Raw genomic sequence first — 18,676 nt, 5'->3', positions numbered from 1 at the left:
TGGTTGCAGAGTGTGAAGGATGCTGTGACACTTCTGCGCTATTGATAATAGTCTCTCCTCCTAAGGATACACTTTTTTAAAGTTCATATCCAGTGTTGCTCCTAAGTAATGGAGCCTCTGGGTTGGAGTCTGTATAGACTTTTGTACATTTACTTGAAGACTGAAATTCCAAAGGTATTCAAGGTGATTTTGAGATGTTGCATCGTCTGAATTGATGCTTTTCAGCAGTTAATAGTCGTGGTATGGTAAATAAAACCCTTTTTCTTTTTCAGGTGCGCTGGTACACACTTGGAAAAAGTGTGGGGGCTGATTTTAGACCAAAGTGTAGTACCCTGTACTGGTAGTGGTGGGATGCAACTACAAAGTGGAGGAATTTGCGGTGTTTGACTGCCACTGGGATGTGATAATATGCATCCTGTAGATCTATGGAACACATCCAGTACCCTTAATGGAGTTGGATGAAGGGTAGGCATTCTGAATTTTTCTTTGTGAATGCACTTGTGGAGATGTCTCAGATCTAAAATGGGTCTGAAGTCTCTGTTTAGGTCTTTTTTCTGCACCAGGAAACAGCTGAAGTACACCCCATTTCCTCTCTGCTAAGGTGGAACTTCTTTGATAGCCCTTTTTCGTAGCAGAGTGAACCTCGTTTTGCAGGAGAGTTTGTTGATGACAAGCTGGTTTGTTGGAAAGAATACCCATTTTCAACAATAATTAGAACCCCTTTGACTTTGGTTATGGAGTGCCACTCGCTTATATAGTTTGTAATATTCCCCCCCACCGCCCCACCCCACTGGAGTGGGTGACAGGGTCGGGGGAAGCGATTCCTCATTGCTTCCTTGATGTTTTAGCTGTAGACTCATTTTGTCTTTTTGGTCCTCGTTCTCTCGTTTGTTTTCAGGACTGGTAGAAAGGTCTTCCTTGCCTTTGCTGCTGTCTTTGGACCCAGTGAGGGGTTTGAACCCTCTGCTGGTATGGACGTCTGTCGTTAAGGTCTATATCTTCTGCGGTATTCCTTGCACTTTTCTAGACCCACAGCTTTGAGAGTATCCAGTTCAGACTTCATTTTGGCCATTTCTTCGTCTGTGTGGGACACAAATAGAGAATTTCCGGTGAATGGGAGACTCATGATACAATGCTGTGCCTCTGGACTGAGGCCTGTTAGGCGGAGCCAAGATGATCGTCTTGCACATATACCATGCGCACACCTATGTGCAGCTAGGTACGAACCGCCTGCAGACGCGCTAATTACTTGATTGGCTACTAGACCTCCTTCCTGTAGGATTTCCTGGAAATCCTGTTTATCGTCTCTAGGCAGTTTATCAATAACTCCTTCGGAGGATCGGTTCTGAGAAATAATGGGTCCTGATCTGGGGCCTTGTAATTCTTTATAATTCTTTCCGGTGCTGCACGTAAGTTTGCTGGTGTGAGGAATGTATCCATTACTGGTTGCAAGAGTCCTGGAACCAGAGGAAGGAGCTGCCTTGAAGAAGAGCGATGGTGCAGCGTTTCAAATATTATAGACGATGATGGCGCAGGTTCAGGGAGGTTTATATAAAGCGTATGAGCTCCTCTGACCAACACTTCATTAAAGGTGTTTATGTCGTCCACTGGAGAGACTCTCGCCAAAGGAGTGTTTGTTAACGTGGGCGAGCAGTCCTTAATAGAAGATGTAGATGCAGTAGACCAGGATGATGATCTGTGCCTTTGGTGATGGGATCGAGAGCTTCAAGATCTCTTGGAAAATTAAGGGGGTCTTGGTCTGGATATTCGAGGTGATCTACTCCTTGTGCGTGGTCGCGGAGTCCTGAGGCTTTTTTGTGGTGCGGGTGACTTATAGAAGATGGTGCTGTCGCTCGTTGGAGGCATTGGTAATTGTGTCCTTGGAAGAGATCTTGAGGGAGAATACATCCACGAGTACTGCGAGTCCAGAGACTGATGGGCCGGGCTCTTGTTAAGATTTATAGGTGAGACTTCACCTCCTGAATGTGACAAAGCTATTGAGGATGCGAGAGAGGATCTACTTTGTATGGTTGTTGTAGGGTCATGCCTTTGAGGCACTGACGACATTAAAGTAGCAGTAGGTGACGTTGTCTTTGCCAGTGGATAATGTGCAGCGGTTGATCGATGTTGTGGAGACCGTGAACGGTCTTGTTTTGACTTTGACCGAATAGGTGAGGTGTGCCTGGACGTCGAACGACAGTGCACTGCCGTCAGAGACCACTTATATCTTGACATCGAATGTACTGATGTCAAAATGTATTGACGTAGAGTGTGAACCCACTGTGTGTCTCGATGCTGAACGGAGCTTCGTTATCATCGACGGAAAAAACAATCTTTGTCTTGACGTATATTTGTGTGACGCTGTGGTCTTCGACATTGACTGCTTCAATGTCAATGGGTCATGGTTTGCCCGCGACGGAGTATCAGTACATCGGTGTTGGCTCGATGTCGAGCGGTGGGTGACCGCTGACGGAGATTTGTCTTTTGAAGTCGACTGGGTTTTCGACATCATGTCCCTTACGTGGCATGTGTCGCCGTTGACGGAGGAGAGCTTCTCGACATCGGTTGACAACGATGGAACTGATGACACTGATTGTGAACTAACAAATATTTTCCTACCTGTTAAGGTAGATCTTGCTCGCTGTTTTTCTGTAGTACTTTTTTCTCTGGCAACCTTATGATGAGAGGTGGATGTTGTCTTCTCCCTCTCTTGAAGGCCATGAAGCCAAATCCTTTCTCTGTTGTTCAATGTTTTTTTTTAAAAAAAGATTCTGGCAGTGGTTGCAGGTCATAGGAAAGTGTCTTTGAGGCAAGCACACTATTCAGACTGAGTGTGGATCAGTCTGGCCCTTCTTTTTGCCACAAACAGGGCATTTTACAAAAAGGGAAGCCATTTTTTTTTGGGAGAAAAAAAGATGTTATTCTACTCAGAATATGAAAAAAGACGTTGAGTAAAATGTAGAAAATTGTAGTATTATAGAATTTTTCTGGTAAAAAAAACCCTCAGAAAACAAGAGCTAAATGCTCCAGGATCCTAACAGAAGGAGCTGGAAAAAAAAAACTGACCTAACTGTAGCTCAACTGTCACCTAACTCTCACCTCTGAGGTATGGTGGAATACTGGAGGTTCTCAGGGCCTTAAAGGCACACTGCCAGTTTTCTGGTTCTGCTATGTAAATTGGGATGCAGCCTATTGACTAACAATGCCTTTGTATTTTCACTGCAGTTTTTCTCTCTATATGAGATTGCTAATACTTTCTAGGGTCTCTTTTTTGATTGCAGAAAGGTGTTAACTATAGATGAAGAATTTTATTAAAGAAAAACTTTACAAAAATAAGAAATTTTAGCCTGTTTGTCAACATAGACTGCATGATTGCTTACACATGTATGTGATATATATGTACTAAAATTCTCTACACGTTTTGTACTCTTACATATACATTTAAGGTATATACATGTGTGTTCATACATGCTCCGGGGTCCCCGCAAGTGGGCGGGAACATTCAGTGCTTATGACTTTGATGAGGATTCCCCCGGAAGAGAATTATATTTATACTTTTATTTATATTTGATTGTGGTCATCTACTTTTTTCGCATAAAATTCATGTCTCCCCTTTTCAATTTTCTTTTGGTCTTTAACAAGGTCCATTTTTTACTTTACCTTTCTACATACGTTTTCCATATCTTACACAGCATTGCACCACTATAAGAAAATAAGTTACTTACCTGTAACTGTAGTTCTCCAGTACTGGAATCTTTCATCGATTCACATGCTTGAATCATTCCCCGTCGTCGAGATGGGAGTCCCGGTATACATTTTCATAAGTAATGTTAAAACATATTGAAGAGAAAAAGGCCCTAGGGCTCTTCAATTTGATAGTCTATCAGAGTCATTTTGTGAAAAAGGACCAAACTTGATCCTCCACCAATCAGGCGACAGCACCCTTCAGAACCTCCTGAGAGAAGCTCTAGCACCTCAGATTTTCCACGCACAAGTGCGTATATTACAATGAGTATATGTATTACTAGAAAGAAAGAGGTGAAGTGAGCTTCTCCGGGGAGGTGGGTCGCATGTGAATCTATGAAAGATTCAAATACTGGAGAACTACAGTTACAGGTAAGTAACTTATTTTCTTACTCCAGTATTGGAACTTTCATAGATTCACATGCTTGAATCAGAGTAGAAAGCAATAAGTATGCACATTGTAAAATGACAACCCTATTAATAAACAGGTTATCTTAGACCACAAAACCTTATCATCATCATGTATAAAGTGATGAAGTATATAAGTGTACTGACATATGTCCCTACATATATATCTATATATAGATATACATATATACACACATCTATCTATACACACGTATATATACATAAATAACAGTATGTTTTTATCTCTTAATATAAATAGGTATATTCCTGTGAAGATACATGCTGAAATTTAACTAACAAACCAGTATTCAAACATAAGACAGTAATGTAAGCTGATCAATATCTGATAACCCGCTTACTATGGGATTATGATTGTGTTCTATTATCTTTAGATACATTTTTTTTTTTTTTTTTATGTGCATACCTTTTCTAGGATGGAGGGATGGAGGAGAAATGGCTCACCTTCACCTGAAGAGATTCCTGAGAACCGCTTGGCCCACTGCTACCTCTCCGTGCGAGAGGGACTCCAAGCAATAGTGCTTAGTAAAGGTATGACAGCTCTTCCATGTTGCTGCCCTACATATGTCCTGTAGTGGCACTCCGGCAAACAGTGCCGCTGACGATGAGACTTTTCTCATCGAGTGAGCATGCACAGATGACTGCAAAGGTTTGCCCGCTGCCTGATGGCAGAAGCGAATAGCAGAGGCGATCCATCTTGAAATACTCTGCTTGGATAGCGGGTACCCCTTCCTAGGGGCACTGTACGCCACAAATAGCTGATTAGAGCGTCGAAAAGCTTTTGTCCTGTCCAAATAAAATTGAACGCATCTTTTCACGTCTAGAGAGTGTAATGCCCTCTCTGCTGGAGTAGATGGATGAGGGAAAAAAGACTTGAAGACCAAAGGTTCGTTAATGTGAAAGTCTGACGGAACCTTTGGAATAAAATGCGGGTTAGTGCGCATTAGTAGTCTATCTTGTTTAAACTGTAGGAATGGCTCTTGGATGGAGAGCGCTTGTACCTCACTGACCCGCCTAGCTGATGTAAGAGCTATCAATAAGGCAACCTTCCACGATAAATGTTTGAGGGAAGCACGGTGGATCGGTTCAAAAGGATGCTTCATCAATTGTGCCAAAACAATGTTCAGGTTCCACGAAGGAGGTGGAGGTCTGAAAGGAGGGTAAACCCTGAACAGCCCCTTTAGAAATCTCTTAATCAGCCGAGAAGAGAAGAGCGAGGGTGTGTCCTCTGAACGTCTGTATGCAGCTATGGCTGCTACATGAACTTTAATGGACGAGTGTGCTAGGCCAGATCGAACTAACTCTAAGAGATATGGCAAAATCTCTTCTGGTAGTGAAAGAAAAGGGTCAATTTGACGTTGATGACACCAGGCACAGAATCTCCTCCATTTACACTGATACGCCTTGTTAGTGCTATCCGCTCTGGCCTATGACAAAATATCTCTGCAGTCCTGCGGGATATTTATATGCGCAAATTCTCTGTGGTGAGGAGCCATGCCGCTAACCGCATTGAGTGTGGGTCGGGGTGTTGAACTTGGCCGTTGTTCATTGTTAGTAAATGAGGTAACGGCTCCAGCGGAATATGAGGTTTGACTGAGAGAATGAGGATCTCTGTGAACCAATGTTGGCGCGGCCAATACGGGGCTATCAGTATGAGAGTGCACGGTTCTGTTTTCATCTTCGTGAGGACCCTTGGGATTAACGGAATGGGAGGAAAGGCGTAAGCAAAGATGTCTGACCAGACTATCGAAAACGCATTCCCCCAAGATCCCTTTTGGTGATGCCAACTTGCGAAGAACTCGCATTTGGCGTTGTCCTTCTTCGCAAACAGATCCACTGTTGGTGTTCCCCACTGGGAAAAAATCTGGGTGAGTACCGTCTGGTCTAATTCCCACTCGTGGCATTCCGATTTCTGTCTGCTGAGTGCATCTGCTGCTTTGTTGTTTATTCCCGGCAAGTGCACCGCCGACAGTGTGACGCCTTGCTGCGAGGCCCAGTTCCAGATCGCTTGGGCTTCCCTGGAGAGGGTGAGAGATCTTGTACCTCCTTGTTTGTTGAGATAGTGCATCGTAGTGGTGTTGTCCGTTCTTATCACCACTCGCGATCCATGGATTCTTGGGAGAAACGCTTGTAAAGCAAGGTGCACTGCCCTGAGTTCTAGCCAATTGATATGCCTTGATGCCAGATGAGTTGACCATCTGCCACTTATTTTCAGGTCCGGTAATACTGCGCCCCAGCCTTCCAGTGAGGCATCTGTTGTTATGGTCCACGGGGCTGGCTGTTGAAGAAACGAGAGACCGATTGAGAGATGATGCTTTTGAGACCACCACTTGAGAGTTTTGATCATTATCGGAGTAATTTGTATCTGGTCTTCGAAAGTTCCTGATACTTGAAGCCATTGACGGTTTAGCTGCTCCTGCAAGGGGCGCATCTTTAGCAGACACAGAGGGATCAGAGGTATGCATGAAGACATCATGCCCAATAGGGATTTGAAGAGACAGACTGTAACCTTTCGTCTTCTTTGTATGAAACTCCCTAGGGTTAGTAACCTTTGTTGTCTCTCTAACGTGGGACATGCGATGCCGGATTCCGTGTTCAGTTTTGCTCCCAGAAAAGTAATACTGCGGCCTGGTAGAGGGTTGGACTTCTCCCAGTTGATCGTGAATCCGAGATTGGTCAGCAAGGAAACGCACTTTCTTGTTGACTTGTGTGCTCCTGTGTAAGTCTTTGCCTTTATTAATCACTCGTCTAAGTATGGAAAGACCTGGTGCTTTCTTCTCCTGAGAAAGGCTGCCACTGGTGCTAGGCATTTGGTAAATATTCTTGGGGCTGATTTGAGCCCGAAGGGAAGGACGCAATATTGATAATGGCTCCCGGCTACGGTAAATCTCAGATACTTTCTGTGGGCAGGGTGGATTGGTATGTGGAAGTATGCGTCCTTGAGGTCTAGCGATGACATAAAATCTCTTTGATTGAGACGCAGAAGGACGTCTTGCAGGCTGATCATTCGAAACGATTGCTTCTTTAGGTATACATTTAGTTGCCTTAAATCGAGGATCGGTCTCCAATCCTTCCACTTTTTTCGAATTATGAAGAACCTGGAATAAAATCCTGTTCCTCTTTGAACCCGCGGCACCTTCTCTATAGCTCCCTTGAGAAGGAGCTTGTAGACCTCTTCTTTGAGTTGTTGAGGGTATCTTGAAGGAGTCCTGCGGGGAGGGTTGGGGGGAGGTTTCTGGACAAATTCTAAAGTATGGCCCCGTTCCACTAATTGTAGGACCCACTTGTCTGACGTAATGGTTTGCCATTGACTGAGAAATAAGGAAATTCTTCCGCCCAGGGTGACAGGAGGAAGACTGGGCGTAGCCGGCGCCTCGAAGACATCAGGTTCGACGAGCTGCATCCTTAGAAGGGCGGGTTGAGCGTCCATGACCTGCCGGTCTATTATAGGCTGGTTGAGTCGGTTGTCTTTGGGAATAGTATGGCCGAAATTGTTGTGAAGATGACGGATAGGAAGAGTATCTCTGTTGTTGATACCCTCCTCTGTAAGAGGGCTGGCCGCGCCCCCTAGGGCGAAAGGACGATTTCCGAAATTGCAGGGTCCCTAGTGACCTTGCAGTGTCCGTGTCTGTTTTAATTGACTGTAGGGCTTCGTCCACATGTTTCCCAAATAACGCTTGGCCATCAAAGGGTAAGTCTAGGATCTTATTCTGGACTTCTGGACGAAATGAGGTGGCTTTGAGCCAGCCCTGTCTTCTCAATACAGCAGCGCCTGCAAGCTGTCTGAAAGCAGTGGTCGCTATGTCCATTGCACAGTCTATAAGCTCTGCAGACGCGCGTTGACCCTCTTGCACAGTCTTATTTGCCTCTGATTTTACGTCTTCCGGCAGTTGACTAATGAAAGGTGCAATATCTGCCCAAAGCTGTCTGTCATATCGAGACAAAATAGCCAAGGAGTTGGCAGCTCTAAGCACTAAGCTGGCCATAGAAGAAATTATTTTTCCTATATTGTCTAGCCTTCTAACCTCCTTATCTGGGGGCGCAGAAATTGGAGCAGAAGGATTCTTTGATCTTCTTTGAGCCGCTTGAGCTACTACGGAATCTGGAGGAGGATGGCCTGTCAAGCATGTTGGGGCATCATCAGGAGCTTTGTATTTCTTATCCAGACGTGGTAAAACTGCTGTGACTGTTGCTGGATTAGTCATGACTTTAAGGCCTTCTTCCCACAAGTAGTTCACCATCCGGATGGAACGCACAGACTTCTGGAAGGGCTCTTTAAAATCATAAAGGAAACAATCTGTTTGCTTCGTAGGTAGCGGTAATGCAAAGCGCTTGGCTGCCCTCTCTAAGAGATTGTGAAAACCTCCAATGTCTTCAGGTGGGGACTCCACCTTCGAAGGAGAAGATGGAGCAGGAATAACATACTCGTCCCACTCTGAGTGAGCATCTATGAGCTCTCCTTCTTCTTGATCTCCATCTGAAATGTCAGTGTCCTGGGGAATTGTCATGTCTGGGGTAGCCACATCTGTGAGATGCAAAGTCGTCGGTCTTTGATGTGGAGTAGAAGGACCAGAAATGGGCGATGGATGAGGCTGTTCTCCTTGTGGAGGAAACCTTCTGTTATAATCCACCAACATGGCTCTAAGGCCAGTAAGCAGGTCAGAAGGGATATACGTTCCCTGTTGATGCTCGAAGGAAGCCTGGGGATCATAAGCTTCCTCATTCCTCCTCTTCCTGATATTTTACATTCAATTCAGAGGGGCTGTGGGCCGTACCAAAAGGCCCATCTTCGTCTGAATCATCATCTCCCTCCAAAAGATGTACTGGTACCAGGGAGGATACCTTACTAGGTGAAGTGTGGGTTGGAGTTAATGCTTCTGTTCTTTTTTGGTATTTTTCCCTCGTCGACGGTGTCGTCGACGACGTGTAAACTGACTGTCGTAGACGGTGCCGTCGATGCTGGACGCACTGTTATTTTAATAGCCGCAAGCTTCGCCGACGAGTCTACCGTCGACGAAGTCCTCGTCGACGGTAAAGCTGATACTGACATCAGCGCCGTCGACGATGACGAGGTGTAGACGGTCGTCGACACTGAAGTCGTCGTTGTAGTTCTCGTCGACGGTGGTGTACTCATCGACGATGTCGCCGACGGAGCCGTAGACGACGGAACACCTAAAGTAGTTGGAGTCGTCGGCAATGCGCCCACAGACGGTGCCGTCGACGGGGAATCCGTCGACGAGGCCTTTTTTCCAGTCACAGAAGATGGCTTTTTGAAAGGCACAGATGGTGGAACAGATGAGGATTTTCTGTGCCTCTCAGAACTGGAAGAATGTTTTTTCCCCTCTTTACTTGAGAGTCTAGTTGGGGAAGAAGATGGGCTGCAACCCTTATAAGACCCTGAAGCAGTCTTTTTGAGGGCTTTCCTTGAGGTTTGTGAGGGAGATCTAGAGCGAGATCTTGCTCTTTTAGTTGATCTTTTGGAAGTGGATGATTCCTCACTCTCAGAATCAGAAACTGGATCCTTCCTATGCTTCAGTTTCTGCAGCCATATTAGTAATCTGCCTTCTCTATCCTTTAAGGTTTTAGAAGAAAAAGTACGGCAAATCTTACAGTCCTTGGCTGAATGATCTGGATAGAGGCAGTAAATGCAGTCTTGATGAGGATCTTCAGAATGAAGTCTTTTCTTCCCACAAGTCTTGCAGTCTCTAAAGAGACTTTTCTTTTCCTTGTCAGACATAGTTGAAAAATAGCTGACAAATCAAATAATTGAGTTTCTCTGAGAGAAAAAGAGCTGAATAAAGGTGTGAAAACAGAGCAGAGCTCTGAGGAGACTCCCTAGCACGACGTGCGGTAGAAAATCTGAGGTGCTAGAGCTTCTCTCAGGAGGTTCTGAAGGGTGCTGTCGCCTGATTGGTGGAGGATCAAGTTTGGTCCTTTTTCACAAAATGACTCTGATAGACTATCAAATTGAAGAGGCCTAGGGCCTTTTTCTCTTCAATATGTTTTAACATTACTTATGAAAATTTATACCGGGACTCCCATCTCGACGACGGGGAATGATTCAAGCATGTGAATCTATGAAAGTTCCAATACTAGAGTAAAATGATTCTATAAAGAAACATTTTCTTGATTATTGTTTGGAATAAATAACCATTTGGTTGTAGGTATTGTTGCATTCATACATCTAGGGGCCATTTTTGTTTCTATTACATTGTTTACCCAATGTCCCTCAAGACTCTTGGGTTCCCTTGTTCTGTAGCAACACTATCTGCTCTACCAGTAAGCTGAAAACAGCTGACATCTTAACAGGATTCCTGTGGGATGTGCTTGTCTCTGCAAAACAGATGAACACAAGATGTTTCCTGAACAGGGCGCCATTGTGCACCAGGCCCAGAGATTGTGGCAACATTTTCCACTTCATCAGAGAGCCATGGGATTGAAGACAGAAGCCTCGTTCCATCATCCCGCAGATGAGCTAGGAAGTAACTGAACATCAGAAGAGATAGACTACCAATCCCTGGAGATACAAACTGCAACCAGTGGCATCAGGGTCTTCAGAATTACCCATGGCCCTCATTTCACAGTGCAGTGAAGACCACCAACAGGAAAATGATATCTTAGATAGCAACAAACTGATGATGATGTTATGTAATGGATATATGTAGACAACTATTCAATATGTCCATGGTCAGTCTGAAAGCCCTGATAATGGCAAGGGTAAATACGCATTGACATGCCATGATCCTAAATCAAATATGTTTGTGAAACCTGTTCAGACTGTTGTGAACAATAGCAGCCAGAATCTATCAGAGAACCTGGCATCAAGACCAACATTTGTTCTTCTGCTTGGGCCACAGTCTTGACCACCACCTTCACTGGAAAGTCTGAAAACTCTACAGTCTTTTCCTCCCATATGATTTTCTGGACCAAGAATCAGAAGCAGAGCCTTACAGACTTTACAGAAAGGCAATCTTCGAACAATCTGCTTAGGCTGTGGCATAGTCAGAACAGCTCGTTCCTTGGTTGAATAGATCACTGTTTTGATACATCATGTAAGACTCTAGTCATGGGATTTTAATGTTTGACTTGCCTTGATGCTGATGTCTGGAGAGCTGCCTGAAGGAGAATGATTCTGTGTAACAGGTCACCAGATGATGCTTCCTGAATGAAGAGGGTTTTTTTCTCCGAGAATTTTATGAATGTTTTCTTATCAATTGTTCATCAAATCTAAAGGGACTCTGCAATGCCACTGATTTGTGTGACAAATGTATGCATCACCTAGTCACTAGGGTTCCAACACCATCCAAGTAATTTTTTTGTTTAATATAAAAGGGGGGCTTCTGGAGGAGTAGTGTTACAGAGGATGGAAGCCAGGCATTAAGCTACCATTGTCTCAGCTGTAAATTATGCTAGCCTATGTTTAGACAAAGATTATAATCTGGAAGATTTCTTGGGTTTCTTCTGTCACATTTGGGGGTGAGGCACACCTGAAGAAGACTCTTCCTGAGGTCTCAGCTTAGAAGAGTGCCGTTTTTGAGAGGCACTAACATTTAAATTACATCAAGTATTTTGAATCCCACTCCATGCCCAATCACCACCATACCTGCTGTGGTGCACAGGTAACATTTGGATTTCCCGTGTTCCTGCAATATGCAATCACAAATTGAAATAGAGTGCGAGTTAGTGTGTGTGTGTGTGTGTGTGTGTGTGAGTGAGTTATGGAATGAATGAGAGCTAGCGAGAGTTTATGAACGAGTGTGCACATGCCTGCAAGTTAGTGTATGAGAGCGCTGGTGGGTCTGTGTGAGCACGCTTGGAAGTGTGCATGTAGGGGAGTGCATGAGTGAGTGTAGCATAGGTACAGTGTGTCTAAGTATTGTAATATTCTCACTGTCCAACACATTTCTCCTCCATCACACATATTCTCCCCTAACTGTATGTCCCCAGTCTCCCATTTACAATCTTAAGAAGATCAGGAAATTCTTAGAGTGCTGATACAAACCATACCTGTTTCCACATGGGCAATGTCAATAAAATGATCCTCAGATGCCGAAGCCAACATTTTCCCATCATGGCTGAAGCTCAATGTTCTGACCGGCCAGTCAAGTCTGTGGGAACCAAATGTAACAGTTAAGCATGAAAAAGTAAAATTGTAAGGGTTTAGCTGAAGCTAGAGATCATGTGATGATAGCAAGCACACAGCACCGATATTAATGTCACGATTTAAGTCCAGGGCTATTCAGGTTGATTAACTGGCTCATAACCAGGAACAGCTGGGTGAGATTGAGAAGGTCTATGAATGTTATACTACAACCTACAAACAAGCTTCTGCACAGCACTTCCAAACCAGAGAGCTTCTATAAGCTCACTTCAACATAGGTGCGGGCCCTAAATATGCTGCGGTCTGTAGTATGTGGCTATCTTAGACTTAACTAGAGGAGAGAAAAAAAAAGAAAGAAAGAACGAAAAAGAAAGAGAAAGAAAAAAGAAAAAGAAAGAGAAAGAGAAAGAAAAAAGAAAAAGAAAGAAAGAAAGAAAAAAAGAAAGAAAATAAGAAAGAAAAAGTACAAAAAAACTATTTTAACGTAGTTTATAATTTATTACTGCCTTAGTGATTAAGGCATTCATATCACATAACAGCAGTGTCATTTATTTTCATTTTTCTCAAAACACCCCTTCTTCAGTTCATTACGTAACTAAACAAATAAGCAGTGTGGCCAAAGTAAACGCAGTTAGGAACAGGCATTATGACAAGCCTCTCAGCCCTCACTGATGCAAAAGGTAAAGGGGTAGAATGACTCCTTGATTAATTTTAGTTGTAACTCTGGGGGGCCGCGTACGAGTAACCATCCCGCACATGCTACATATGCATTGCCTTCACAGTGCAGAGAAAGGAAAGGATCAGTGATCATTAAATGTCAAGGGGCATGAGTAGCATGCAAATGCAAATCAAAAGACCAGTTTAAAAATATAAAGGGATGCTGCGTTTCCCACCCAATAATAGTATTGACTCTGAAGTGTCCATCTGCCAGGACATCTCCAGGTGAAGAATCACATACTTTTGTGGTGGGTGACTGAAAAGTACTGTTAAATTGGCAGAGGACTTAAAATGGAATGCCCCGATGGAATCAAATTTACTCCTTGAGAGCATGTATGTGATTCCCCTGCAGTAATAGGAGTGAAGCAAAGATGAATTGTGCCAAATCTTGAAAGGTGACGCATTCCAGTGTCTCCTCTTTTTGATGAAGGAAGTTAATTTGGATGAGGACACCAGGGTGTATGCTTTGTTGAACTGAAACATTCTGCAGACTATTTGGGTCCAATTCATTGGGACATCTGGGTTTTGAATTAGATCCTCAAAAGGACTTGACAAGTTCTTCCTTGAATAAAGATGTCCCCACCTTCAATGTGCAGATTGTTTCTGCAGTGGTTTTCAAATTTCTCCAAGTTCAACGATAATTGATTCTGGGTTCTGACACTGTTCTAACTCTTACATCTTTGTCCACCATTAATCTTGATGTTGAGCCGGTTTCAATTAGGCAACCCTAAAGTCACCAACTTTATATATTTTCACTTTTTGGAGGGTGCTTGTCATCTAACACACCACATGCAAGGTCTAACCACACAGACAAGAGCTTTGTTGTAATTTAAAAAAAAAGTCTAACAAGCTTCTCTTGAGCAGTGTATCATTATTAGTCTGTTCATTAGCGTCAGAGGGCTGACATACTAGGAGCTGCATGGTGAGTGCAGAGAACAATTAATTTAACAGAAAGAGCTTGGTGATGGAGTAGCACTGATCTTTAGGAAGTTTCATGATGGAGCAACTATGACGTTGGATGTCACACACTAGAATCAGAATGGCGTGAAGTGAATACAGAGTCGGGGTGACCAAATGGTAATAAGGCAGCCGCAAGGATGACTGTCTTCCATTGCACCGGAAGCAGGTTCTCAACTAGTGACTGCAGGCAGAGATTCAAAGGACAGCCTTAAGTGCGGAACAGCAAAGCTGCCACAAATTCCACTCTACCATTCTATAGGAGCTTGCAAGTCGGATGCCAAAGGTATTGCAGGTATTAATGGCTGTCACAAGAGAAGGAAGGAGGGCGGATGAAAATATACTTGTAAGAGTCACTACCAAAACTAGAAATGGGAGTATAACATCAGCTACAGCGAACACTATTACAGGGCCTTATCACAGAGTAAAAAGCCAGTACAGAGGTTGATGATAATGCTACTCGTTTGTGGACAACGGGAGAAACAGATCGCAGCAAACTGCTGCAAGTCAGGGCCATCAGTTAGCCAGCCCAATTTAGGGCTGCAGGAGCTCAGAGGCCAGAAGAGTACAGGGCTAATCTCCATCATGTCAATCGGGATAAAGGAGAAGTCAAAGGATTACCCCAGGTCCACACATTACCACACAAGGTATCAGTGTGAGCTAACATGGATTGAAAGCTGCAATTGCAGGTGAATGGCCCTAAAAGCGATTGGATGTAGGCAGCCCCTTCCCATGAGTCCACTTGCTCCAGTATAACTGAAGCACCAATGTCACAGCTGCTCCAAGGAGACAAAGCACCTTGTCACCCTGAGAATAACAGAATTCCTCTACTCAACAAAGAAGGCAGTGGCAAGAGCAGGAACAACTCTGGCACCAAAGAAATCGGCCAGCACAGCAAGACCATGGAATTGCTCCCATAAAGTTTGACAGCTATTTCAGAGTGCGAGAAGATGTTCTAACTAGCCCCTTGCACATACAGGATAAGTGGCAGAACATATTGGGAGATCAAATCACTGATAAGGAGTGGGGTTTGTAGGAAGCTGGCCTGGTGTGTGGTGAGGCACCTAAGGTGTTATCACCTTATACAAGGTCCAGGTATCCCTTATTAGTAAAGTGTAGGCAGTGTCTAGGGAGCCAGGGCTCTCTAGGGGCAGCTGTGGATGAGCAGCCAAGACTTAGCTAGGAGACATGCAAAGCTTATGCAATACCACTAAAGTCACACAGCACTTACACACATGAAAGAACCACAGTGTTACAAAAATAAAGTTACTTTATAATGGTTAACACACATGCTAAAATATTGTATAGGCAATAACCCAACTGGAGGTAAGTAAACACCCTATTATATACACATTAGTAATAAGGAAATAGCATAGAAAGCAATAGGCATTGGTAAAAGCAATAGCAAACAGTGAGGGCCCTAGGGGAGTGCCAAACCATATACTAATAAAGTGGAATGTGAAAGGCAGTCCTCCACCCAAGGAAGTGGAATCAGTAGAGGGGAGCTGGAGGAACTAGCCAACTTACCCAAGAGGTAAGTACCAGGGTGCCCCCCCAATGACCGGGAGAGAAGATGTAAGTACCTGGTTTTCCCTAAACCCAACAGGAGGACTTTGGAAAAGGACTGTGCAAGACCCAAACAAGACTGGAAGAAACTTAAGATAGATCCTGACAGAAAGGGACCTGCAAAGGAAGGAGACCAAGTCCAGTCCGTGATGGTGTGTCCGGCTGTGGCGGGAGCCACTACCTACCCTTCTGTGGATAAAGGACCAGGTCGAAGGTGGATGAAGAAAGTCAGCAGTGCAGCACAAGAGGAGTTCTAGAAGTGATGCATGTGATGTCCCGCGTCGGCGGTCGTGAGGCAGTCGGTCAGTGGTCTGGAAAACCACCAACAAGCCTTGGCAAATGCAAGAGTCGGAGAAGAAGTTTTTGCAAGGCTGAAGAGGACCAGTGAGGTCCAGGGGACTCATCCCAAGGAGGGGAGTCAAACAAGGGACACGGTGCACAGGGGTACTGCCCTGCAAGGAGAGGCAAGGGCTCATTGTCTCCCAAGTTGGACAGCTGGTAGAGAGTACCAAGGAGACTACTTCAGACCATCACCTGTGATGCAGAATCCACACAGTTTAGGAGGAGAGAGGATCCACGCAGCCAGTCATCATTGCAATTGGTGCCTGTGGATGCAGGGGAATGTCTCCTTCACTGCAAGGGAGATTCCTTCTTACTTCTTGTGCAGGCTGAAGACTCGTCGCGCTTAGAGGATGCACAGCCAGGGAAATGTTGCAGTTGCTGGTAGGAGCCAGATGTTGGAATGTTGTAAAGCGGACTCGTCACTAGAGGTGCAGATTGACAGTTCCTGGAGGGTCCAGTTGCAGTCCCAGTGGCCAGAAGATGAAGTAAACGATGCAGAGGAGGAGTCCTGCCGGAATCTTGCACATTAAATCTGAGGACCCCACCCAAGAGAGAGACCCTAAATAGCCCAGGAAGAGGGACTGGTCACCTTGCTGGGTGACCACCTATCATGAGGGCGCTGTGACATCACCTGCCTGACCTGGTCACTTAGATGCTCCCAGGGGCCCTTGCTCACCTTGGATTCAAGATGGAAGAATCAAGTGGCCACCTGGAGGAGCTCTGGGCACCACCCCTGGGGTGGTGATGAACAGAGACGTGGTCATTCCCCTTTCCATTGTCCAGTTTCACGCCAGAGCAGGGGCCGGGAGTCCCTGGACTGGTGCAAACCAGTTTATGCATGAAAGGCACCAAATGTGCCCTTCAAAGCATACTGGTGGCATGGGGAGGCTACCCCTCCCAAGCCATGTGACACCTATTTTCAAGGGAGAGGGTGTTACTTCCCTCTTCCACAGGAAATCCTTTGTTCTTCCTTCTTCTGCCTGAGCTGGTCAAGCAGCAGGAGGGCAGAAACCTGTCTGAGGGCTGGCAGCAGCACAGAAAACCCAGAAGACTAGTAGGAGCAATGCTGGGGGTCCTCTAAGAAGCCCCAGAGTGCATGGAATCATGAACCAATACTGGCAATAGTATTGGGGTATGATTCTGACATGTTTCATACCAAACATGACCAGGTTCAGAGTTACCATTATGTAGATGGACACAGGTAGTGAGTGACCTGTGTCCCGTACACGGGTAAAATGGCTTCCCGCACTTACGAAGTCCCGTGTAATTGAGCTGGAGTTCGTAGGGGCACCTCTGCTCACACAGGAGTGCCCTCACACACAGGTACCTGCACCCTGCCCTCTGGGCTAGGAGAGCCTACCATAGGGGTGACTTGCAGTGACCTGTAGTGAAAGGGTACATGCACCTTTTCATGCAGGCTGCAATGGCAGGCCTGCAGACACATTTTGCATGGGCTCCCATGGGTGGCACAATACATGCTGCAGCCCCTTGGAACTCCTGGTGCCCCAATACCCTGCGTACCTAAGTACCATATACTAGGAACTTATATGGGGGCACCAGTATGCCAATTGTGGGGTGTGCCAAGTCCGAAGCAACCAAATTTAGAGGAAGAGAACACAGTCACTGGGGTCCTGGTTAGCGCCGACAGCAGGCAAAAGGTGGGGGTAACTATGTCAAAAAGAGGGTACTTTCCTACTGGATTCAATACATTCAGCTGTACAAAATCCACCACAAATGCTAGGTTTAAGCTGATCCAATACCATGTTATTCATCAACTATATTTATCCCTGGCTAGTCTATGTGTCACTTACCCGGAATGCACCTCTGCGTGTCCCAGATGTCTGGTTGACGCGGATTTCCTGCATATGATCTGGGGAAGCAGTGCTTTAAATGTTTTTTGGCAGACAGTAATAGAGTGGTTAAGCTTGGCAATGGGCTGGATGGTATGCAGCAGAGGGCCCAGGACGAAGCAGCAGGCATATCAATAAACATCACAGAATGGGCATGCCCTTGACTAAATTATTTTCTAGAACCAGTTCACACCTCTGGTCGTGTCAGTAAAAAGTTCTGGATAGATATTAATAGATCCACAGCCAACAGATATGAAATAATACAGAAACGCTAAATAATTGCATAATTTGGAGAAGATTAAGCAGTCTCTATTATTTACTTACTTTTAAAGTGTACTTTCTCAAAAAATGTATCTAGACACTAGAAAAACCCCGGAGACACAGAAACACAAAAAAAATAACAACTAAAACAAATTATTTTTAATAATACTTTTGAACTGTGCAAAGTTAGACAGACAACAAGAGAGGCAGTTCCAAAGCAAAGGACCTAACACTCGAACACCCAGCCCCTGCAGTGAGCCAGTTTAAAGCAAAGCATCAAGAGAGCTTGTGGTTGTTGGGGCCTGGCTTGCACACAAGTGATAAGATTAAGAGAGGTAAATGTGGTGCTGGTACAAGCAGATGTCCAGTGAGTTAGGCGGAAGGCTTTAAAGGTGATGCCACGGGAAACCAGTGCAGAAAGTAAAAGGCTGAAGCTACCTCTCGAAACTCTGGAGACAAAAGGCAATCCTGATCACAAAGTTCTAAAGTTGCTGGAGTTCAAAAAACTCTGAAAGAACAAGCTGTATGGCATTTCTATAGTCGCGGATGGAAAAGTACCTCAGCTTACACAACTCTACGGGTGCTTAGGTGATGGAATGAAAAGGAATCATTTTTATCTGAATTATTTATAAGATAGATCATTTGGACTTGAGCATTGAAGGAAACTTTCTGTTCAAAAATGCCACCCAGATCCATTGTCTGTCCAAAACTG

At 44.7% G+C, this 18,676-nt stretch overlaps 1 protein-coding gene across 1 annotated transcript in view; it reads right to left on the bottom strand.

Annotated features, from left to right (window-relative positions):
• The window catches only part of THOC3 (THO complex subunit 3), a 94,920-nt gene that overhangs the window by 32,582 nt on the left and 43,662 nt on the right, over positions 1-18,676 (bottom strand). Inside the window, exon 5 of the mRNA XM_069244587.1 lies at positions 12,178-12,278. Coding sequence (XP_069100688.1) covers positions 12,178-12,278 — 101 coding nt within the window. The remainder of the gene's footprint in view (positions 1-12,177; positions 12,279-18,676) is intronic.

This window comes from Pleurodeles waltl, chromosome 7 (assembly GCF_031143425.1).
Source record: "Pleurodeles waltl isolate 20211129_DDA chromosome 7, aPleWal1.hap1.20221129, whole genome shotgun sequence".
In the NCBI taxonomy this organism is placed as follows: Eukaryota; Metazoa; Chordata; class Amphibia; order Caudata; family Salamandridae; genus Pleurodeles; species Pleurodeles waltl.
The sequence above is the reverse complement of the archived record's forward strand: the minus strand, read 5'-3'. Positions and strand labels throughout refer to the sequence as shown.